Source organism: Rhipicephalus sanguineus, chromosome 1, assembly GCF_013339695.2.
Source record: "Rhipicephalus sanguineus isolate Rsan-2018 chromosome 1, BIME_Rsan_1.4, whole genome shotgun sequence".
In the NCBI taxonomy this organism is placed as follows: Eukaryota; Metazoa; Arthropoda; class Arachnida; order Ixodida; family Ixodidae; genus Rhipicephalus; species Rhipicephalus sanguineus.
In genome coordinates, this window is record NC_051176.1 from 212810908 (window position 1) to 212836309 (window position 25402).

Sequence of the window (25402 nt, forward strand, 5' to 3'; positions counted from 1 at the left end):
GGTATTTGAAGTACGATTTCATGAGAGTTAAAAAGTTACCCCAGAAACCATAGTGCCCCGAAAACCATAGATACCCAGAAACCATAGTTACCCCGAAAACCACAGCTTTTTATTAGTGTAATGTGGTTAATTATATCAAATGACTTTGAGAAGTCAAGAACAATTCTAAATGTATATATTTTCTTATAATGCATCCAGTATGATTTCTGCAATTTTTGTATTAGTTGAGCAGTTTCATTTGAACCCCGCTTTGTGAAACCAAATTGAAAAACTAAGTTGAAAAAGACACTTTTCGTCTATGTACACTATATCCTCATTATAACAGTCACATCTGACACGAAAATCACTTTGTAATATCCGAAAATTCGTTATAAACATGCATTCACAACGCTGTATTTATGACAGGACTATTTTTCATTTACTTCGTTATAACCGATAATTCGTTATATCCGCATTCTTTATATCGAGGTTTGAGTGTATTAGCTTTTCAATTACCTTAGAAAATGCTATTGGAATAGAGATGGGTCTGTTGTCACCACCTTTGAAAATAATAGAAACTATAATAGAAAAATAATAAAAACGGAGAGTCGCGCCTCCCATGCGACTCTCCGGATAGGGTATAATGATCTCCAAAACAGAGTTAACTTGTATCTTTAAAGGGAGTTATATGTATATATATATGTGGAAGTCAGGATTTGCCAATCGGCAGCGTTTGCTGCCTTGCTCCTGTGCCAGAGTTGTGCAGTTGCGCTCTTTCTTGTTTTGGTTTCGCCAGCGAAATTGGTCAAATTTTATCACTCTGCTAAAATTACCAGCGGTCGTTCTTTGGAAATCTCAAAGCACCAATGGTCTTTTCGCAGGAAGGGTTTCAATTGTCCCGTTTGACCCAACCACGTACCTCTCTCCAATAATAAACAATTATTCAATTTTTTTAATTACTACCGTAATTGATGTCGTATAGCCATCAACATGTTTGCTGCTACAGAAAAAAAAGTAATTATGAAGGCAGCGAGCAAATATCCCATTTTCCTTATTTTTGAGAATTTTCAGACAGATTTCTTCAACAAGTCCAGTCTGCAGTTTGTGTAAAGGATTTGGCGCGAAACAGTTTAACATGTGCGCACCTTCTTTGAGTGGTAGTTCGAGTCCAGATATACGTACGCTGGTTCCGATAGGTAGATAGCGGCTATCAATGCCTGCTTGATTGTAGAAAATATATACGCTATCAGAATTTCAGTCACTTTTTTTTCTTCTGACGAACGTTTTTCAACCCAGCTAAGCCTTTTATCTCAGTGAAACAGTGGAAAGGGTACTTCGATTGGCAAGCTTCCAAGAATGAAATATGTAGGCACAAGCGTAGGCGTTCACCATACTTTAGAGCAACAATAAAGAAGGTGTTGTTTAGAGAGATCCACCAGATGTTAGTATTCCAACACACCCCCCCCCTCGTGAAAAAAAAAAAAACTGGATCATGGGGAAGGCAGGTTTTTAAAACACACACAGACACACTATCCATTGAAGTTTTAATGTTTTGCAGTGACGTACAACATAGGTAACATGACTACCGCGTTATATCGCCTAGGCTGCTCTGACGGATGGATGGATGGATGCTATGAGCGTCCCCTTTATAACGGACCGGTGACATGTGTGCCACCAGGCTCGACCAAAAAAAAAAACTTTTTTCTTTTCTTTTTATGTTGGCCTAATGCCTTGTCTATCGATTAAATCGATCTTAATATAGAAAAAAAAAACATAAATTCACAGCCCAGTTCTCTGCCCCTTTATGGAAGAATGTCCTTATTCTTCCCACTATTTATTTTTGTCCTTTCCCTCTAGTTTTCTGCCACCAATACTCTAAGCGTCTCTTACTTATTTCTATTGCGGGCGTGTGCGGCTTTCTATTGTTGTCCCTAAAACTCAAGGCTTCATGTAGGCTCATGCCCAAACATGTACACCTGGGTGGATATCTCCACATTCAGTCATAACATGCTCCATCGTTTCCTTATCTTCCCCACAGCATGTGCATTATTCTCCTTCTTTACTGAATCTCGCTTTATAACTACGCGTTCTAAGGCAACCCGACCTCGCTTCAAACAGTGAAGCGCTTCCCCTTGAATTTTCATAAAATTCCTCCTCCTTATTTCGTTATTTCCCTGTCGGTAGCCACTCAGGGCCAGTTTTTTTTCCATCACTGCCACTCAGTAAATCCTCCCCGCCTCTCTGACTTTTCGCTTAACACTCTTTGTTGCCATATCACTTACACTGCCAGCTGTATATTTACTGGTGAGCATCCTAGTTCTTTTTCTCCACTGTGTGTCAATGCTCTTCCTATACAGATACCAGAATGCCTTCTCTGCCCATCTACTCTCTTTCATATTCCTTAGCCTCTCTTCAAACCCCATTTTCCTCTGAGCTTCCCTCACCTCAAAACTTGCCCATCCCATATTGCCCTTTACAGCCTCATTTGTTGTCTTCCCACGAGTGCCCATCGCGAGGTGTCCCACAGTCCTTTGATTCACATCCATTCGTGATTGCACCTTTGACCTAATCCACACCACTTCGTTCCCAAATGTAAGCATCAGAACCATTACGTCTTTCCACAGACCTTGAAGCACCTCGTACCTATTGTATGTATCCCTATAATGCTGTGTGCTTCATTATTCCAGCATTCCTCTTTTCCTTTGCTGCCGAGGCTTTTTCCTGTACCTCTATGTACCTATCACCCTCATTTACCCATGACACCGATGTACTTGTATTCACTTACTCTCGGTATTTCCTGGCCTTGTATTGACACCGCTTGATCATCGGGTCATTTAATATCATCTATACACATTTTGTTACACTGAATCCTAGTCCTATAGAGTTTCACCTTCCCTTCCACATATATTCGCCAGCTGCTGTATATCATCTCGACTGTCTGCCAATAAGACAATATCGTCAGCACAAAATAAACCTGGAAGCTTCTGCTCAATCATCACGCTGGCCTGTTTGTGTGACAGATTAAGCCAATGTTACTACCTTCTAGTGCTTTTTCCATCCTCACCATGTACAGCATGAATAACAACGCAGGGACAAAGGACATCCCTGCCTCAGCCCCTTGCTCATATCAACATTCCCTTTGCTACTTATTCCTTCCCATTCTATGCAAACTGTATTTTCTCGGTACATCTCCCTCAAAAGCTGTATATATGCAGTCGTCGCCTATGCTAGCTCATTTCTTTCAAAATCTCCCACAAAATGTTCTGGGTAACATTGTCAGATGCACCAGTGATGTCTAGAAAAGCCACGTACAAGGGCCTGTTTTCTGTTTTAGATATGTAAGAACAAATAGGTTATCGTCTAACCACCTGTCAATTTGAAATCCATTCTGAAGTTCTCCCAAAATATTGTTATGTTCTGCCCCCATTTCTATTTTTAATTTTACTTGCCTGTATTGCCAACCTGTATAGTACCGATGTAATGGTTAGCAGTCTATACGAGCGAATGTTATCCTTTTCTCCCTTGCCTTTATAGATTAAGTTCATTCTACCTTTTTGCCAACTGTCCGGCATTTGCCTAGGTGTCCTGTAAGCATGCATATTTCTACGGCTTTCAACAGTGCTTTATTAGTGTTATGTCCTAATTCGTTAATGAGGCTGATGGGAAACCCATCTAAACCCGGGGCAGTACACTTTGGAATTTTTCCTTTGGCCTTCTTCAAGTTGAAATTCTCAAGTACTAGCTCTCCCTCGGTTGCGCTTTCGTGCATAAGTTTACTCACCGGGGAAATCGCCTGGACGATCTTTTTAAATGAATCGGACCTTTTGGATGTAACCTATAGCACTTTGTACCTTTCCAATTGATTTCCTCCTTCATCTACAATATGTTGTTGCATTGTGACAGACTTCCTACCTATAGTGCTTTTATGTGGCTCCAAAATACCCTAGGTGTGGCCTTTTTTTCGTGAATCTCTGTCACCCAGCATTCACTTTCACCTTTAATTTTTGCCTCGACCAGTTTCTGTACAATTGATTTTTCTCTAAATATATTTCTCATATTTTTTTTACTTTGTCCTGTGGCCGCTTCTCCTTTTTTGCCTGTCTATGCTCCCGTGATGCTACACATTGCTTCTTGATCACTTCCCGGATTTCCTTGTTCCACCAACTTTTTGGCTTCTCCTTTCCTTTCCAGCAAATAGTTTTCTTCTCTTTCCCTATCTCCTTCGTCATTACATGTAACAGCTCATTATAGCCCTAGTCCTTGCCTGGTAAATTGCCTACTTCTTCCTCAACTCTTGCGGCTATATTTGTTATCTGTTTGTCACTTAAATACGAGCTGCCAAACTTTGATTCTATGCTTTTATTTCCTGTTTTATATCCCATTTGTAATGTTATATGCGTAATGTTATGCGTTTATGATCACTATATACCCAAGCTTTTAACCCCTATTTGTCTATATCTCAGTTTGTGATAAATTCCTTCAGTCATGAGACAAATAATCAATACTCGATTGCTTGTTTCCGACCTCCAATGTGATCTGCTCATCATGTTTAGGCCCCCTAGCTGTTAACTATCTAAAGACTATGTTGCTCGCAGATATCTAGCAATAACTTCCCATTGGCGTCTGAATATCCGTCAAGGTCATGTTTATATGGGCATTCATGTCCCCTAGAAGGACGATTTCGGCCCATATGCCTTAAATATCTGTACTTATGCAATCCACTATATCTCCTGATTCTTTTCTCTGCACTTATTCCCCGTCCACAAATACCCCTAGCCACATTTTCTTTCCACCTACTGTGCCCAAAACCCAGAGGTGCTCTGAACACATATCCGTTTCCCTCTATCCCATTTGGCTCCGCAGTGAATTAGATACCTACACCTCCACCTTTCTTTTCTGATATATGACTATCGCACGTCCTTCCAAAATATAATTGTCACTATGTGGAGGATCTTCTATGTCTCTAAGGTGTGTTTTTGTAACCGCATAAACGCCTATCTGTTCTTTGTTTAACTGCTCCTCAATCTCTAACCATTTTTCTAACTTTTTTCTGCCACCCTGCATGTTTATGCAACTATTTGCAACACGTGCCTTCTCTCTTTTTCTTTTACCTTTTTTCCGGTTTTTCAAAATGCTTCCTGTCAAAGAGTCCCCCCCCCTGGTTGTTTTCTTTGTTACAAGTTACCGCGGACAATGAAGGGCCCGCGTGCCCCCCAAACAAGCTACTGCGCGTCCTGCCAGTCGCCAGCCCACCTCATGACCTTCGTGGATGGATGGATGGATGCTATGAGCGTCCCCTTTATAACGGGGCGGTGACAAGTGTGCCACCAGGCTCGAAAAAAAAAAAAAGAAAACCTTTACTCTCTCTTTCCTTTTTTTTAGCGTTGGCCTAGTGTCTTTACTTCAATTAAAACTATTTTACTCCAGAAGACAAAAAAAAAACCTTAAGTTTTCAGCTTCGTTCTGTGCCCTTTACGGCAGAATGTCCCTATTTTTTTTTCCCCATTATTTATTTTTGTCCTTTCTCTCTAGTTTTCTGCCACCAATACTCTAACCGTCTCTTACTTATTTCAATCGCGGGTGTGTTCAGCTTTCCATTGTCTCTAAAACCCAAGGCGTCATGTAGGCTCGTGCCCAAACGTACACCTGGGTGGATGTCTCCACATTCAATCAGAACATGCTCCGCCGTTTCCTGATCTTCCCCGCAGCACGTGCATTGTTCTTCTTCTTTACTGAATCTCGCTTTATAACTACCCGTTCTAAGGCAACCCGATCTCGCTTCAAACAGTAAAGCGCTTCCCATTGAATTGTCGTAAAATGCCTCCCTCCTTATTTCATTTTTGCCCTTCCGGTAGTTACTCAAAGCCGGTTTTTTCTCCATAGCTGTCATCCAGTAAATCCTCTCCGCCTCTCTGACTTTTCGCTTAACGCTCTTTGTTGACATACTGCTTACACTACCAGCCGTATATTTACTAGTGAGCCTCCTAGTTCTTTTTCTCCACTGTGTGTCCACGCTCTTCCTATACAAGTAACGGAACACCTTCTCTGCCCATCTACTCTCCTTCATATTCCTTAGCCTTTCTTCGAACCTTATTTTGCTCTGAGCCTCCCTCGCCTCAAAACCTGCCCATATATCGCCCTTTACAGCCTCATTTGTCGTCTTCCCGTGAGCACCCAACGCGAGGCGTCCCACAGTCCTTTGATTTATATCCATTCCCGATTGCACCTCTGCTCTCATGCACACCACTGAGTTCCCAAAAGTAAGCCCCGGAACCATTACACCCTTCCACAGACCTCGAAGCACCTCGTACCTATTGTATCCCCACAATGCTCTGTGCTTCATTATTGCAGCATTCCTCTTTCCTTTTGCTGCTGAGGCTTTTTCCTGTACCTCCATGTACCTGTCACCCTCATTTATCCATACTCCGAGGTACTTGTATTCGCTCACTCTCGGTATTTCTTGGCCCTGTATTGACACCGCCTGATCACAAGGGTCATTGAATACCATCAATCCACATTTTGTTACACTAAATCCTAGTCCTAGAGCTTCCCCTTCCCTTCCGCATATATCCGCCAGCTGCTGTATATCCTCTCGACTGTCAGCAAATAAGACAATATCGTCAGCATAAAATAATCCTGGAAGCTTCTGCTCAATCATCACGCCGCCCTGTTTGTGTGACAGATTAAAACCAAAGTTGCTACCTTCTAGCGCTTTTTCCATATTCACCATGTACAGCATGAATAACAGCGGGGACAAAGGACATCCCTGTCTCAGCCCCTTGCTAATCTCAACGTTCTCTTTGCTACTCATTCCTTCCCATTCTATGCAAACTGTATTTTCTCGGTATATCTCCCTCAAAAGCTGTATACAGTCGTCGCCTATGCCAATTCCTTTCAATATATCCCACAAAATTTCCTGATGAACGTTGTCGTACGCCCCAGTGATGTCTAGAAAAGCCATGTACAAGGGCCTATTTTCTATTTTAGATATTTCTATACACTGAGTGAGAACAAACAGGTTATCGTCTAACCGCCTGTCGACTCGAAATCCATTCTGGAGTTGTCCCAAAATATCGTTGTGTTCTGCCCACTTTTCTATTTTCATTTTTACTGCTTGCATCGCCAACCTGTATAGTACCGATGTAATGGTTAGTGGTCTATACGAGCGAATGTTATCCTTTTCTCCCTTGCCTTTATAGATTAAGTTCATTCTACCTTTTCGCCAACTATCTGGTATTTGCCTGTCCTTTAAGCATTTTTGTACAGCTTTCAGCAGTGCTTCTTTAGTGCTATTTCCTAGTTCGTTAATGAGGCTAACGGGAATACCATCTAAACCCGCGGCAGTGCGCTTTGGAATTTTTCCTTCAGCCTTTTTCCAATTGAAATTCTCCAGCACTAGCTCTTCCTCGGTTGCTCTCTCCGCCACACTTTTACTCACCGGGGAAATCCCCTGGACGCTCTTTTTAAACGAATCGGCTGTTACCTTTCGAATGTAACCTAGCGCTTCGTACCCTTCCAATTGATTTCCTCCTTCATCGAGAATATGTTGTTGCGTTGTGACAGACTTCCTACCTAGCGCCTTTATGTGGCTCCAAAATATCCTAGGTGCGGCCTCCTTTTTTTCGTGAATCTCTGTCACCCAGCGTTCACTTTCGCCTTTAATTTTTGCCTCGACCAATTTCTGCACAATGTATTTTTTCTCTAGATATATTTCCCATATTTCGTTGACTTCGTCCAGCGGTCGCTTGTCCTTTTTTGCCCTTCTATGATTCCGTGATGCTTCACGCCGCTTCTCGATCGCTTCCCGGATTTCCTTGTTCCACCAACTTTTTGGCTTCCTCTTTCCTTTCCAGCAAATAGTTTTCTTCTCTCTCCCTATCTCTTTCGTCATTAGATCTAATAGCTCACTGTACTCCCAGTCCTTGCCTGGTATTTTGCCTACTTCTTCCTCGACTCTTGTGGCTATATTTATTATTTGTTTGTCATTTAAATACGAGGTGCCAGACTTTGATTCTATGCTCTCATTTCCAGTTTTATATCCCATTTGTAATGTTATTCGTTTATGATCACTACCCAAGCTTTTAATCCCTTCCTCGTCTATTCTCATTTCTCTCAGTTTGTGATAAATTCCTTCAGACATGAGACAATAATCAATACTTGACTGTTTGTTTCCGACTTCCCACGTGATCTGGCCGTCACATTTAGGCCCCGTGTTAACTATCTCCAGACTATGTTGCTCGCAGAGATCTAGTAATAACTTCCCATTGGTGTCTGAATATCCGTCAAGGTCGTGTATGTGGGCATTCATGTCCCCTAGAAGGATGATTTCGGCCCCATTACCAAATTCCTTAATATCCTCACTCATGCAATCCACTATCTCCTGATTCTTTTCTCTGCAGTTATTTCCGGTCCACAAGTAGGCAACCCCTAGCCACGTTTTCTTTCCACCTACTGTGCCCAAAACCCAGAGGTGCTCTGAACACGTCTGTTTCACTCTAACCCATTTGGCGCCGCGGTGAATTAGCATTCCTACACCCCCACCTTTCCTTTCTGATATGATCCTGTTGCACCCTTCCCAAACATAATTTTCAATATGTGGTGGCTCTTCCAAGTCTCTAAGGTGTGTTTCTGTAACCGCATAAACGCCTATCTGTTCTTTGTTTAACTGCTCCTCAATCTCTAACCATTTTGCCTTTTTTCTGCCACCCTGCATGTTTATGTAACTAATTGCAACACGCGCCTTATCCCTTTTTCTTTTACCTTTTTTCTGGTTTTTCCCAATACTACCTGTCAAAGAGTCCTGGTTGTTTTCCCTGTTACTAGCTACCCCGGACTCTGAAGGGCCCGCGTGCCCCCCAAAAAAGCTACTGCGCGTCCTGCCAGCCGCCAGCCCACCTCATGACCAAGCCTCTTATCGAAGTGAATTCTGTCTCTTTGGAAACCGCCCCACCTGTGCACCTCCCTGTTTATATCCACTACCTCGAAACCCTTCTCTCGACTAATTCGCCATACCTCTTTGTTTGCGTCGACAACCGCTCTTTGCAAGTTGATATTGCGCACTGGTACTTCCGGTATTGTGCATACTACAATTTGCACCTGGGGGGACACGGTGCGAATGTTATCGACCCCTTTCACCAAGGTCGTCGCTAATCCTGACGATTTTTCATTCAACACGTCATTTAGCCCTGCCGCAATTACCACGAGGTTACGTCTGTGAGCTTTAGCTGCGAGTTCTTCACTCGCTTGCCTCATGACTGTCCCCAGCCTATGTCCTGGGAATGTCCCTATCGAGACTCTCTTATCTCCTTTCACCCTTTCTTTGATTGCCTCTGCGCATCGGGCTAAATTTGAGTCACCGGCAATAATGACCCGCTCAGACATTCCTTCTGTATCTTGCATCTGGCTGCTGTCTGGGTGACTAGCGTGAGTCACGGCTGCGGCTTTGTTCCCTCCCTCCCTCAAAACTACTTCTCGGAAGGTGGGCCCTGTGACCACCGCACCTGCATTTGCCACGCCTGCTGTTCCCTTCGCCCCTCCCGCACGGGGGGTCATCGCCCTAATCCTTCCACCGTCACCTGCGTCTTCTTTGTTCCCTTTGAATACCTTCGATAGGCCCTCCTCGGCTGACCGGAGCCTTTCTCCCATGGCCTTCGTCTTTTCTCTCTCTGTCGCCAATGCATTCTCCAGCTCTGCGATTTTCGCCATGAGCCCACTCTGGACAGCCATCATGTTCTCCATTTTCTCCTCGAATTCGCATTGTCTGCACTTGGCGTCAGCTTCTGCCTTCTCGTCCGCACAAACTTCCATCTTCCAACCTACCCCGCACCCTGAACATTTTACGGTCTTTTTGACCATCGCTAGATCTGTTCACTGATACCCACGTATTATAAAACTGTCACAAATAATCACGGCGTACTAAATACACTACCCTAAGTCAAAAGGAACCACAAAATCAATGAACACGCTACACTTCAAGGCACTGTGCGTGCACGTGCTCAGTCCGCTCAGTCTAAGCGCGGACCTCAGCCACGTGGTGGCAGAAAAAAAAAAACCACAGTAGAAAGTAATACACAAAAAATATACAAAGTAATTCGTGACAGCCCTCGTAAGCGCCCCTAGCGGCTGTTCACCGCAAAAGCTTCACGCTCCTCTCAGCATCTGCGCCCACTTCGACCTGTATTAGCCTCAAAAATCTTGTAGGAATCGGAATTGCACTGCATCGGAATCAACGAGTAGTGGCATAAACATTAACAATAAGTTATTTAAAATGGATCCTCATTGCTTTGTGCTTTAATTCTCATAAATGTTTAGACTGTTATCACTGAACAAGTGTAAAGAGAAACTGTGGACGGAGGGTATCGTTAGCGGTGGCGGCCGGCTGAAACGCTGAAACTACCCAACTGCATGCCAACTGGCGAGCATGACTGGGGGACCGTGGTGCTTTCAATGTGTGTGCTTTACCGTCCTCGTCCAGCTTTGTGCATTCTGTTCCATCTAATGTGTGTCAGTGCATTCCTTAATTGATTCTGTATTGTCTGCCGCTTCTGCTGCATTCGCAAGTGCGATCCATCGGCGGCCAAAATCGAGATACGTGCGACTGTTCACGCGAAGGTGCGCGTTTGACGTCCGACTGGCTGCAGTTGTGAACAGAGTCTCGCTAGCCGTATGTTCGTTTAAGTTCCCCGAGCAATATACGACATTCCGGTAAATAAACATGGTAAGTAATTCTGCTTGTCACCGCGGAGAGGGTCGTGCACATACAAGTGGTGGTCGTGTCTTCACCACAGTGACAGTGGGCACGGCTGCCGTTCTCCTCCCACCTGCTGTCGAAGTGCTTGTGTTGCTTTACGATCGTTCAGATGTGTTACAATATTAAATGCTGGTTGGTTATTGTAACAAAGTGCCCAAATTTGGTAGTCTGTCATGTGGTGTTTAACTCAGCTTGAAAACTCATCACTGCGTGCTAGAACCGTGAGTTCGTCGTTGGCTGGAACGTTCTGTGCCAGGTTCACCTCTGCCACTTTAATTGCACCTTACCGTAATATATGTGACGCTAGATGTGGGAGTTGTGCCGTGGCTCATACGCCACACTTTTTGTTCTATTGCACGCTCTTCTTCGTCGCCTTCTCCTGACATCGCTTGTCACGTTACATATGTACGCTGCTCCTGTACACCAGCGGGAAGTGAGAATAGGTTACTTGCGCGGCCTCGCCACCCTGTGTCATGGTGTACGTATTGACTTGTCAGATTTGGCAGGCAGTTGACACAGTAGAGACAAAACATAAGTAATGTTTGCGACTGACCATGTAGTTTCTACTAGACGAAACACCATTTGCTATTACATCTAAATGAAGCTCAGTGCTGCCTGCTATCATTCTAGCTGGATGGAAAGCCACTTATAGCATTTCCATTCACATAACTGTACACATTGCAGTGATGGAAGTGCTGCTCCAATTGCTCCAAACTGCTCCAAAAGAGAAATGCTGCTCCAAACTGTAATTTTTGTTGGGAACTTCTCCGAACCTGCTCCAAAATGGTGCTGGGAAACTGAAAACAACGAACTTTAACCACGTGACCATCCAGCGAGCCTAAACGAAACCAAAAACAAGCTGTATACTATCATCCTAGTATGATAGTATGCTGGTTGTATACTAGCTGCATTCTATCATATTGACAATGCCACAAGTACTCTGGCACGATATATATCTGATTTAGCTTTATGTTTGTACCTTACAAGTGTGTCAGATTAGTTCGATATCATAGTGATTACTAACTGCTGCGTTGACAACTATCATGTGTGGCTGATTGCATTTATTGCTTTATCAGATAAGCCTCATTTATGCCACAAGGACTGGCATTCGAAGTGTATAGCTCATTCCGCTTTTTTTTTTTAAATTTCAATGCAGGCTATTTTGGTGAAATCTGAAAATAATAGATTGCTTTGATCTTGTACCGATTGTAAACTGCTGCTTTGGCAGCAGTTATATGTGATTTGGTACTTTTATAATTTGGTGCTCAAGTTTATCGCTGTTATATCGCTTCTGCCGCAAACACTGGTATTTTAACTATATAGCTCATCTTACTTAGTATTCAATGACCATCCATCTACGTAATTATTTGTTATTGTATGTGCAATGTTTAATACCAAATATTGATATTTATGGAACGCATTAATGGTGCTTTATACTCCAAAAGTGGTTCGAATATTTTGCGATCTGCTCTGAAAACACCGATAGCTGCTCCAAATGAGCATTTTTTCTGCTCCAGAATCTGCTCCAAAAAGCAAAATGTCGCTTCCATCAATGACATTGCTAACAAAAATCACTTCTAGCCCTCTAAAGGCAGTTATTAAAGTGAGTCAAGAACTTTCCAATTAACATTTTACACTTATTACATCAGAAGAAGAAGAAAAGGCACACACTGATGCAGAAAGGGGAAACTGGTAGAAACAACTGTGTTGGACCAGTATAACTGTGAGGTATGGGGAAGTACACCTCATGTCGTGTTACAGCATGCATCTGTAGAATAAATGGCAGTAGTTTACGTGGACTACAAACCATTGACCCCTTCTATTCAGCTGAGGAACGAAATTAATGATGTGTGTGTGTGTTTACTGACTGTTAAGCTCCTATGTGATTTCCCCGCCAGATTTTGTTTATTCAGACTCTATTGTACCTTGTAAGACAAGTATGGTTAATAAGGAGTGATTGCACTAATGTGAAGCTGCTGCATTTTATATGCTTGAGTGTTGCACAATACAGTAGAATGACTGCTGGTTGGTTATGTTATCCGTTGTAACAGCTTGAAGAAAGGAATTGCCATTTGAGAAAATGTTTTCTGTTAAAGGGGTCATGAACCACTTTTCCAAGTAACGATCTAATGACCTCAGTATTGGAGTTTACTGCCTCCCGAATCGATTGCCGCAAAAATTTCTCGAATCCATCAAAAACGAGCAAAGTTACAGGGGTTTGGCGCACGCTTTCAGCGCTTTCTCTCTTTTTTCGTCCCAACGAGCGCACTGGAAGCTACACAGGGAGGGATGGCACGGGGGAAAGAAGTTACGTCAGCGCGTGTTGTGAAATGCGATCCCGCTGTGATTCATGTGTGCGAGTGTGGCTACCGTGTAAAGTTAGCAGACTGGGAGTGCGGCACCGACAAGGGGCGGCACCCCATGGCAAGAAGCGCATCTGATCTGAACGCCGCTCTTGATGGATTTGGTCGCTTCATTGGTCGGCTATCGGCCAATGAGGATGCAGGCGCTCCGCCCATCGATGAGAGTGAGAACCGGCCTCTGTTTGCAAAAAGGGCACCTGAGAAAACAGCAACTTTGCGCTCTGCTTGCAGCCTTTACGCGGCGCGCACGACTGCAATATTTGGCTGAGCAGTTCATAGCCGTGTCAGCTTTCCACAGGATGTGTTTTTTCAACTAGCCGAAGGGGTGCTTCATGACCCCTTTAATAAAAGTATGTGGTGGTTGCACAAGACTTTTTCTGATTTTTTTTTCTCAAGCATGGACGTGTGAAGGTTAAGACCACTGCTGAGCAAGAAGAGGAAAAAAGAAAGGAGAGGGAGAAAAAGCTGAAAATCTACAAAGCTGCAACACAGCGAGTAATGGAAAAAGTAAGCATGTGAATCATTATTTGCAACTCCAGAGGCTCACTCTGTGGTTCAAATTGTTCATGCCTTGTGCAGCGACAGAATCAGGAACTTGATGATGAACTGCTGAATATCACGGCACAAATCCTTCAGAGTAACCCCGACTACACTACAATGTGGAACATCCGCAGGGAAGTGTTCATAATACACTTCAATAAAAGGCAAGTGTTAGCTCTTTCCTTACTGCCCGTATTCAACATGGGTCATTTGTAAATTAAAGACGCCATTAAAAATTTCAAAAGTGCATTTTGTAAGCACTGATGCTTAATTTTGTGTGTAGTTTATTAAGATGGGCAGGACTGTCTTGCAAACGGGGTCTTGATCACGATTCTGTTGCAACTTCAGGTGATTTTGATATTTCTAGCAGCTATGACTCTGTAATGATATCAAATAATCGGATTTTAGTTAGAACGATGGAGCCTTTCAGAACAAGACTGGGACCATTGTCGGCTGTTAGGTGGCAAGTTTTGTTTTCAACCACATGACAGGTGACTGATCTTTTATTTCACTTGAGATGTAGTAAGGATGTTTGCAGTATTATACCTTTTGTTAGCAGTGTCTCTACAGCATATTGTCAAGATATGCTGCTATTAGCCGATCAAAGAGTGATGTTATCCCAAGAAAGCCCAGCCTTCACTTCAGATAGATGCTACATAGTGAAGCAATGCTCCTCACGAGTGATCCTGCATGAACATTGCCAGTGTTAGCAGCTCCATAATTTTTACACGCGTTGCAAATGGCATGTCAGAGCACCTGAACTCGGGGCCACCGCCGGCCGACGGCTGCAACAAGTTTCGCGCCGGCGCAGTGAGCACTGTGTCCGGTGCTCTTTCGTTGCGTGAACTAAGGTTCCTCTTTTAGCGTCACCGGTTCGCTTCGCGATGATTCGAATCGTGGAAGCAGACGGCAGCAGACGAACAAAGAGCACGACTCACAGCGTGTACTGCGCCTGCGCAAAACTCGTTGCAGCCGCCGGCCGGTGGTGGCGCCGAGCTGCCGCTACACGCTTGGATGTTCCCTTTAACACCGCTGTGTACATTCAACACAAACCCTACAGATTGGGGAGGCAGAGAAGATACAAGAAGTGCTATGAGGACAAGAAACTTCACCACAAAACAAATGTCATTTGCAAAACTTGCAACATGTGCTTGTGTTTCACCCTCAACCAGAAATGGTTTTTTGCAGTGGCGCTTGAAAGTTGGGAATTGATTTTTTAAAGCCGAAAGCGTTATGTGGCTATGTTCGCACTCCTGCCGCGAGACTATAAGGGCTCGCAAAGGTTTCCTAAGGTCTCACGAGGCTCTGCCCAAAATACGCCAGGCCTGCGTGGAACACTCGGCACAGTCACAGAGAAAGCTGGACGAGCGGCCTTTCTAGAGCCCGTTGTAAACGCTCTTGGGGTGACTACTGCAAGTACGGTTGCAAGTTACCCACTACGCCATAAATAATAATTTTGTGAAGTGGGGAAGTACCCACTATGCCATTACTCATAATTCTGCGGAGAAGCAAGGTACCCTGTATGCGTCTGTAAGCCATTATGTGCACTTTGTTGATGCTGTGACTGATGATGATGAAGAATTATGGCCGAGCCCTTTGTAACTGGTGGGAAGCTTTAACTTCTTAAGCGCTTATGACAACCTGAGCTTGTCAGGAGCAAACGTCACTTTTTTGCTTATGACGACTTGTTCTTGTCATAGCTCTTCCGCAAGGTTTCAAGATGGTTTTGACGCGCCCAGCTCATCAAATGGTGTTTTCCTATTTAAAACATAGATGGCAGCACGGGTTCCGTGATTGGCACTTTTATTAAATGAGAGTCTGCACACTAAATGGCGAAATGCACGCCTTGCGTTTCCCATGCATTATAAACGAGCATGGTGCAGTGCCGTGCTTTGAACGTTACCACAAGGATCCTAGCCTTATCTAGTCTGTATTGTACTATCGAGGAATAGTACATTTTTTACACAGGAAGTCAAATGGAACCCTTACTTTACGGAGTTGTAGAAATTTCTTTCGGAATACACATCAAGTGCCCCAGGTATGGGGTATTACCAGGCCCGCAGCCAGGGGCGATCTAGGGGCCCGGGCACCCCCCCCCCCCCCACAATTCCGATGAAGGGGGCTGTTTTACCACAAATAAACAAAGAAAATGGGTGTTCTTCAAGGCGTTCAGCAAATGCCCCCCCCCCCCCCCCACCTCTGAAAAATATTCCTGGCTACGGGCCTGAGTATTACATGGCGGTGCGAAATATGACAAATAAAGCATTTTTTTTCTGTCGTAAAATGTTTGTGCAAGCATTTTTCTGTTTTCAACTTGTTACTGAAGCATTTCACGTCATAAAAAAATGTGGCAATTTTCGAACAATTTTTTGTAATTTAATTGGCACTTAAGGAGTTGAACCACCCGCTCAGTATGCAATTCACATTGCGTGATGCCTGGTGTTCTTTTACTCTTCTGCCATGCTATATTGCATCTGTTAACATGATTCCTTGCCTGACATGATGTCTGTATAGGGTCTGTTTGCAAGGGAGTTGTAAGCATTGGCATTGCTCTGTGGTGGAATACCCAACTGTCACACTGAGGGCCTGGTTTCAAATTCTGCTCGATCCTGGATATATTTTTCTCATTGTGCACGGTAGTGGTTACGGACACCAGTGGTGGCAGACAACTATCTCACCAAAATCGGCTGTTTTTGTGATCTCATAACGGCTTTTGCTGTAAAACCCATGGGACCATCTCCGAACGAGTGATGATGTCATCATTTGACGTCGTTGGTGGGCCAGTCCCAAAGGCAGTGCAAAAAGCACGTTAGGTGCACAGTTTTTTTTTTGGGGGGGGGGGGGGGGTGGATCATTGCAATCGGCTGAGAAGAAAAAGATGATGGCTTGTGCCTTCAAGTAGTCTTATAAAGAGGCAGGGTTGGTCACTGTTTCGATACCTGCTTTTGGCATCAACATTTAGTTATTTTGACAATCCTGATTTTCTTTTCTTTTTTTTTTTTTTTTTTGAGAGTAGTAATTTACAAGACACAAACATCTGAAATGGCCTGTGTTTATTACTTATGACACCACCTGTGACATGGTCAGTATTGTTCACATAGCTGAAATATTTTTCTTGGTTGAGATGTGAAGTTCACAACTAAAAGGTACCGACACAAAAATTTTGTATCTTGTTCTTTTTGTTGCAAATAGTGCCAAATGACCCATTTATTATGGCTGGAAATCTTGTTTGTGTCAGAGAGCAATGATTAATTATTTGGAGCCATTTTTATGGCACCCAGTTTCAGTTTTGGTTTCACGGAGCAATGAGCAAGGCAGCTTCAGGGTGGTTTGAAGGTAAACTCAGCTGGCCATGTGACCACACAAAACTGTGATGTTCGTGCTGCATGTGGCAACACATGCCATGTGCTGTCTTTTTCATCCAGAGAGGACTGAGCCTGTGTCACAATTCCAGAGACTCGTGACATAAATGGTCGTTGTTTGTTTACATTCAAACAAATTATCGTGATTTTATGATGTTCTGAATTTTGCACTCACTTGCATGGCAAACATATTAGAATTGATTTTAATATAGGCTGTATATGCCATTCAATATCGTGTAGATGATGTGTGTATGTGTCCACACTAATCAGTCAGACAATTTATCTCACCATCACAATTTTGTGCCAGTACTTTAAAACGTCAGTCAAATTTGCTAAAAATTTGATGTTTTAGCTTGTTCTTTGGCTGTCTATTTCAGATAGTGGTGAATAAGTGATAAATATATAAAGTAAAATAAGTAGGGGTGTGCAAATATTCGAAATTTCGAATATTTTTCGAATAGTGTTTGCTATTCGATTCGATTCGCACTGGAATTTTACTATTCGAACTTCCCAAAAACAAATGCAGTCAGCGTCCGATTGAAAGTGACCCCTTCAGATTTTCAATATGGTTCACCTCATTACACTCTTGTATTGCGGCAAAGCTGCTTTTCAAGCTCCGTTACGGTCGAATTTTGCCAAGAGACAGTCAGCGTCCGACTGGAAGTGGTCCCTAAATTTTCACTACGCTTCACATCATTATACCCCGGTATTACGGCAAAGCTGCCTTTCAAGCTCCGTTACGGTCGAACTTTGCCAAGACACAGTTAACGTCCAATTGGAAGTGGTCCCTAGATTTTCTGTATGCTTCACCTCATTACACCTCGGTACTGCGGCAAAGCTGCCTTTCAAGCTCTGCTATGGTCGCAAATGTACGAACTCAAGAAAACGCTGGTTCCAACATGGAGATGAAAGATGTGGCAGAGGTGGGGGCTCAATTAATGCTGTTTTGGACCTGAAATTTGGGCAGGAAGTCAGAAAAATTGGAAGCTGAAGCTTTTTAGCACAAAATTTCAGATGTTCTTATATATCGACGTCTACGAGGCAGATTTGGAACTCCGGACTTGAAGGGAGCACACCCTTGTCTGCCACATCAGTGGGGCTTCCACAGAAGTTGAAACAGGAGGAGAGGCTGAGGAAATGGCATCTTTGCCTATCACGTGTAAAGTGTTGTCGGCAACAGTTTGGTTGTACCAAATCATGTGCATAAATAGAATTCGGCCTCTACATTGCCTCATTCTTGATAAGACAACTATGAAACACCACCCCGCCAGTGCTTCATCAACCTAGTGAAAAGAAACACTTTCATGTTGCTATCGCATAAGAATATGCTTAGGAATCCTCTCTAACTTTTTTTCTGCAATTTCGCTTCGAAGTATTCGAAAAATATTCTAGAAATATTCGAGAAATATTTGATTCCATTCGCACTCACACTTCAATATTTGAATTTTCTTCGCACCCAAAATTTTGCTATTCACACAGCTCTAAAAATAAGTTTCAAGCAAAAAAAAATAATTGGCATTTGGAGTGTTTATCATAGGTTTTCAAGTTGGAACTTAATGTTTCTTAAACATTTTTGTAGTGTGCACAAAAGACGGGGACACACAGAAGGAAGGTACAAACGAGTGCTTAGTCACAACTAATTTATTTTTTGTGTGTCCTCGTCCGTGTGTCCCCGTCTTTTGTGCACGCTACAAAAATTTTTAATCATGAATTCATACCAACTTACCCAGCTATCAGTTTTACTGCAATTCGTTAATGTTTCTGGCCTAGATTTGAGGCAAATCTTTTCAACTCTTCAAGGGTACCATTATTGCTTTACCACTCCTGTTATTGCCCACCTGGGTTGCTGCTGTGCTCTGTTGTTTGAGATCCGATTGTTCCATTTTGCAAAGAGGTCATAAATGAAAATCCTAATTTTCTTTGCATGTCATTCAGAGTGCGAGACCTTTGAACACTTGGTGTTGATTGTTTCTTTTTTTTTCTTTTTTGTAGCTTGAAAAAGACAGTTGAAGATGGTGCGGGAGAATTGCTTCTGACTGAAGCAGCCTTACAGAAAAACCCAAAGTCATATGGAGCTTGGAGTCATCGAGCCTGGGCCATGCAAAATTTCCCAGACATGGATTGGGTCAAAGAGCTACGCTTGTGTAACCTTTTCCTTGACCAAGATGAGCGAAACTGTAAGTTGAATGAGCTTGTGAAGTGCTGATGTGGATGCAGCAGATAGTGACTGCTACCACAGTGTGCACTATCCAAAATTATTAGTGTTTATTGTGCTGCTAATGGTGTCCTTCAAAAGTACCATAATGCCAGATAGCTCTATCTGCTATTAAAATATGTCACATGTGACAGATTTGCATTGCCACTAACTGACTTAGTGCTGTTACATATTTTGTTTGACTGAGGCTATAAAAAAAATGTGCCTAGCTCTTTTATGTTTTTTTTTTCTATTTCTGCTAACATTTTTTTTTGCAACATTTTAAAACTTCTTATCAGCTGTGATTTCTAATGGTGGCATTAGAAAAAATATTGTCGTGTGTTCATATCTGTGTGCAGTTCACTGCTGGGATTATCGGCGGTTTGTGTGTACACATACTAAGGTGACTGCTGAAATGGAGCTGGCATTTACCATGGACCGAATCGCGGCAAATTTTTCTAACTACTCAGCTTGGCACTACAGGAGTTCATTATTACCAAGTGTTCATCCTGGTCCGAGGGAGGGGACAGTTGAGGAGAAAGTCCTTTTGGAAGGTAAGTGCTCAGAGTTTTTCTGGGTTTAGTGCAAAATTTTGCCATAATTTAGGAATTATTGATATGCAAACTCTGCAAGTGTGCTGCTCCACACACTCTGTTTGAGCTAATCAAAATGACATGCCTCAGTATACAATAGTAATATGTGGGTTGGCGACATCATTCCTGCTTTTCTCCATTTATTGTATTGTTCAAACCTTAAAATGCATGTCTGGGCTTTGACAGAGCTTCGTGTGGGGATGTGGCCACCTTGGTTTGGGCAAATTAGATGCATGGAAAAGCTTACTCTCAGAATTTTTGATATTTCCTATTGCACATTTAAATAGGCTTCAGCTGTCAAGCTTTTCTTGCAAGTGGTTGCATGATTATTTTATCCAGTCTGCTGAAACTAGCTGCCTTTTTATAAAATAATTTTTGGCTTCAATTCTTTATGCAGTCTTCAAAACAGTGAAAATAACGCAACTTGCACTTAGATAACATCTAAAAAACATATTCACTAAGTTCAGTTCAGGTGAGTTCAGTATCAAAAGGCATGTTCACGTTAGAAGTGCCTATAGCTTTGAGCACACTGCACTTGTGTCAGTGAAAATGTTAGTAAAATATATTGGCTTCTAGTCCGGGCACAATGTGTTCTAGTGACCTAAGATCCAAACTTAGGGGATCTCTGCGTCTAAATGTGAACTTTCCCCTGGAATTGACTCAAGTTGTGTCACTTGACGTTCCAGTGCAATCAGAGAGTAGATTCACTAAGTTCTGGAAGATCTTAATTTGGAAAACAATTTCCACAAAGCAAAACATGGAATCCATTCGAACATATGCATAGCTGTAGACCAGGAACATTCACCTAAATCTACCAAAGAAAATGAAGTTTAGAATTCAGTTTTCACATATCAGCATTGATTTCTGAACGAATGTTTTCCTTTTATTTTGGGGTCTTATGAATTTTGTGTATTGAAAAATAATTGTAGTTGTCTGAATCATTGAGCCAATTAATCTGCTTCATGCTTCCCCCCAACACCTTATATTTCAGAGCACTTCTGTTTAATGTGAGCAGTTTGGATTAAGCTTGCAATATTTGCATACTTTCATTTATTCATTTAAAAAATGCAGCTAATTGTCCTAGGATATCTAGTTTCTGAGATATTATTAAAAAACATACAGATGAAAAAATTAAAGCCAGTTCCACGCCTGTGCAATCTTTGTAAACAGCGGAGCTTGCAAGCAAGCGCCACCACCTGGGGAAAGCAGATGGAGCTCTTTTTTCATCTTCTTCTTTCTGCCCTTTATCTTTCTTTCTTTATCTCTTTTTATGTTGCCCTCTCTCCTGTCCCTCCTCCTAACCCTAACAGTCCTCCTCACCCTCACTTCCCTTTTCCATCTCCTTGCTAAACTATGCTGTACAACGCTATGTCATGCTTTACCCTGTGGTGGCAACCAACAAAGCAAGCAAAGACAATGCGGCAGTCCTCCTCTCCATAACCGGTTCTCCCCTCGCCTACTCAACTCCCTCACCACGCGGGTAAGGGAAAGGCGAGGAGAGTGAAGAGACAAGATCAGTTGAGAGTTGGGATTCATGCTGTTCGGTTGTCTTTCTCTGCCGCGCGTACATGCGTCCTAACAACCCTCTCTCCTCCTCCTTTCCTTCCTCTTCACCCTCACACAACTCGCCCTCATTTTCCTTTCTCGCTCGTTGCTGTACTATACTATATATTTCTTTCTCTCTCTCTCTTTCCTGCTGTCTGTTTATTCTATGTCTTTTTTGTGTCTGTTTCTTTCTATCTCTTTCTCTCTATTTCTTTATCCGTCTTTCTATCTTTTTTTTCTCTTTCTTTCTATTACTCTCTCTGCTCGTTCTCTCATTTATCCGAGTTACTGCATCCCACACCGAACAAATCGGTGCAGCAGGAGAGCACGCACCGGGCACACGTGTTCGGGGCACGAAGCAGAAGATGAAGAAGAGGACTAAGACAGTACGCGCCGGCCGCTGATGATGATAGTTTCTTGTCGATGCGGCACGGAGTTTTGCTAAGCTTAATCAGCTCCGCTGTTAAAATTCTTGAACATGGGGTGTTGCTGGACCCAACATTTCAACAAGCAGTCTTGTCATCTTAAAGGCAGCAACTGTCTTGTCTTCTTTAGGGCTGCAGCAGTTGCAGCCTTCAAGAAGGCAAGTTGGCGAAGACAAGCAAAACGTTGGCTCCAGCGACATGCCATGTTCAACAATTTTTCATCTCTTCAAGCTTCCAACTTCCCCTGAACTTCTGCCTTTTTTTGTTTTTGTTTGGTGTTACATTCAAACAATCCCTGCCCCAAAGCTTAGCATACAGAATTAATCTAGAATGACAAAGGTAAATAAAGTATGGAAGAATGCCGTGGGCTAGTTTGAACTAAAATAATGAGTCATCAAAGCCTAGCTTACTACAAAAAAAATTAACAAGTATCACTTAAGCAACAGTAGAAATGTTATGGTAGTCTTAAAGGGACACTAAAGGCAAATATTAAATTTACAGGCATTGTTAAAATGTCATTCCACAAATCTCGCTTGCAGTACTGGCTTTGTGAAAAAAAAAAATGCTTAATTTAAGAGAAAGTTATGCTTGAACAGTTCAAACACCCATAGCACAGTCCAAATCGCCTGCCCCACTGAGCGTGCGTGATGGTGTATACATCACCACCATACTTTACAGCCAGTCCGACAGGCGACACTACAGTTTCTTGCCTAAAATGGGTCTAAAATGCAAAATTGTAGCCAGAAAGTGAGCTGATAACATAACATGGATGTGGACATTTCTTTAGCAATTAGAGGAAGGTATGCTATCGAGGAAAATTAATGACACACTAAATGTTAACAAAACTTGTGAGATGGTAGTGTGTGGGTGATGAAACTTTTGGCTAACCATGTTGCCGTCATCGTCAAAAGATGGTGGCTTCAGCATCATGGCTACTGTGTGTTTCCAGCTTCCGCTATTGAACCTGGCGCTCGCAGTAGCCTAAAGCGTAGCCTTTTGAGATTTGTGGCTGTTATTGGTGTTGGGTGTGAGTTTATGCACTACCCAGGCCAATATAAAAAAAGATATTTTCTTAAAAAATCGTATAGAAATGCATAGCTAGCATTTTATCCAGTCTTACAATGTGCTACAAGGATCTTTCTGTTATGAGTGGTGGAGTGCTGTTGACAGAATTGTGAGGATGCACTGCATCATTGGGCTAGTGCTAGAATTGGAGTCGCAAATTGTGTCCTGCATTTACTTTAATATCTCAATTACTAAAGCTAGAACAAAGGAAGTAACAGCGCGAATGGAACAAGGACGACGAAGGAACGAAGGTATTTGTTCCTTTGTCGTCCTTGTTCCATTCGCGCTGTTACTTCCTTTGTTCTAATTATGAACCAACTAGCCTTCATCAAGTTGTTACTAAAGCTCTGTTGTCGATAGTACAGTTGAACCCCTTTATAAAAGAGACACACTGGCGAACAGATCTTGTCCCTTATTTGAGGTGTCTTCTAAGCAAGGTACCACGTTCACATTTTCTGATCAACACCTATTCGTATTTTCTGATGAGCACACTGGTGTCTCCTATACCCAATTGCCTCTCACATCACTGTCTTTGATAAAGGAGTTCAACTGTATTGACATTTTGGTTGTTCTCATGTATTAAGCCTATCATCATCATCATCATCATCATCATCAGCCTGCCTACGCCCACTGCAGGGCAAAGGCCTCTCCCATGTTCCGCCAATCAACCCGGTCCTGTGCTTTCTGCTGCCACGTTATACCTACAAACTTCTTAATCTCATCTACCCACCTAATTTTCTGTCTCCCCCTCACGCGTTTGCCATCTCTTGGAATCCAGTCAGTTATTAATGGCCACCGGTTATCCTGCCGATGTGCTACGTGCCCGGCCCGTATCCATTTCTTCTTCTTGATTTCAGCTATGATATCCTTAACCCCCGTTTGTTCCCTGACCCACTCTGCTCTCTTCCTGTCTCTTAAGGTTACACCTATCATTTTCCTTTCCATCGCTCGCTGCGTCGTCCTCAATTTAAGTTGAACTCTCTTTGTAAGTCTCCAGGTTTCTGCTCCGTAGGTAAGTACCGGTAAGATGCAGCTGTTATATACCTTCCTCTTGAGGGATAGTGGTAGACTACCATTCATGATTTGATAATGCTTGCCGAATGAGCCCCATCCCATCTTTATTCTTCTAGTTATTTCACTCTCATGGTTCGGCTCTGCGGTTACTACCTGTCCTAAGTAGATGTACTCCTTTACAACTTCCAGTGTCTCGCCACCTATCGCAAAGCGCTGTTCTCTGCCAAGATTGTTCCACATTACTTTAGTTTTATGCATATTAATTTTCAGACCTACTCTTCTACCTTCTGTATCCAGTTCAGTAATCATGAGCTGTAATTCGTCTCCCGCGTTACTCATCAATGCAATGTCATCAGCGAATCGCAGGTTACTGAGATACTCTCCATTAACTCTTATCCCTAATTCTTTCCAATCTAGGGCCCTGAAAACCTCCTGTATACACGTGGTGAATAGCATTGGAGAGATCGTGTCTCCCTGCCGTGCGCCCTTCTTTATTTGGATTCTGTCGCTTTCTTTATGGAGGACTATAGTGGCTGTGGATCCGCTGTAGATTTCTTCCATTATGTTTATATAGGCTTCGTCGATGCCCTGATTCCGCAGTGTCTCCATGACTGCTGATGTCTGCACCGAATCAAATGCCTTCTCGTAATCTATGAAGGCTATGTATAGGGGTTGGCTGTATTCCGCGCATTTCTCTATCACCTGATTGATAGTATGAATATGGTCTATTGTTGAGAAGCCTGTACGAAATCCTGCCTGGTCCTTTGGTTGATTGAACTCTGATGTCGTATTAATTCTGTTAGCAATTACTTTTGTAGATAGCTTGTAGACAACGGACAGTAAGCTGATGGGCCTGTAATTTTTCAGGTCCTTGACGTCCCCTTTCTTATGGATCAAGATGATGTTGGCATTCTTCCAAAATTCTGGTATCCTCCCCGTCGAGAAACACTTCGTATACAGGGTGGTCAGTTAACGTAATCTCTCCACCGTCTTTCAACAGGTCTGATGTTACCTGATCCTCACCAGCGGCTTTGCCTCTTTGCATTCCCTTTAGGGCTTTCTTTACTTCTCCTGTCAATATTGGTGGGATGTCAGATTCCTCTGGGCTATTACTGCTTCTTACGTTATCATCCTGACTGTCTCGGCTGCTGTACAGATCTCTGTAGAACTCTTCCGCTACCTCAACTATTCTATCCATATTGGTTGTGACCTTGCCTTCCTTGTCCCTTAATGCATACATCTGATTTTTGCCTATTCACAGTTTTGTCTTCATAGCTTTGAGGCTTCTTCCGTTCTTTAGAGCATGCTCAATTCTCTCCATATTATACTTTCTTATGTCGGCTACTTTACGTCTATATTGATTATCTTCGAAAGCTCCGCCAGCTCTATTTTGTCTGTTGCATTTGAGGCTTTCATGGCTTGACGTTTCTTAATGAGGTTTTTCGTCTCTTGGGATAGCTTACCAGTGTCCTGTCTAACGACTGTACCCCCGACTTCCACTGGACACTCCTTAATGATACTAGTCAGATTATCATTCATTGCGTCAACGCTAAGGTCGGTTTTCTCGGTTAA

At 42.8% G+C, this 25402-nt stretch overlaps 3 protein-coding genes across 3 annotated transcripts in view; 2 read left to right on the forward strand and 1 right to left on the reverse strand.

The window, feature by feature from the left end:
- The window catches only part of LOC119407071 (uncharacterized protein C18orf19 homolog B), a 579856-nt gene that overhangs the window by 136003 nt on the left and 418451 nt on the right, over positions 1-25402 (forward strand). The gene's annotated exons all lie outside the window — the stretch shown is intronic.
- The window catches only part of LOC119407002 (inactive peptidyl-prolyl cis-trans isomerase FKBP6), a 208166-nt gene that overhangs the window by 42289 nt on the left and 140475 nt on the right, over positions 1-25402 (reverse strand). The gene's annotated exons all lie outside the window — the stretch shown is intronic.
- The window catches only part of LOC119407013 (geranylgeranyl transferase type-2 subunit alpha), a 44172-nt gene continuing 28929 nt past the window's right edge, over positions 10160-25402 (forward strand). The window contains exons 1-5 of the mRNA XM_037673838.2: positions 10160-10696; positions 13489-13599; positions 13672-13796; positions 18987-19171; positions 19548-19742. Coding sequence (XP_037529766.1) covers positions 10694-10696; positions 13489-13599; positions 13672-13796; positions 18987-19171; positions 19548-19742 — 619 coding nt within the window. The 5' untranslated portion in view covers positions 10160-10693. The remainder of the gene's footprint in view (positions 10697-13488; positions 13600-13671; positions 13797-18986; positions 19172-19547; positions 19743-25402) is intronic.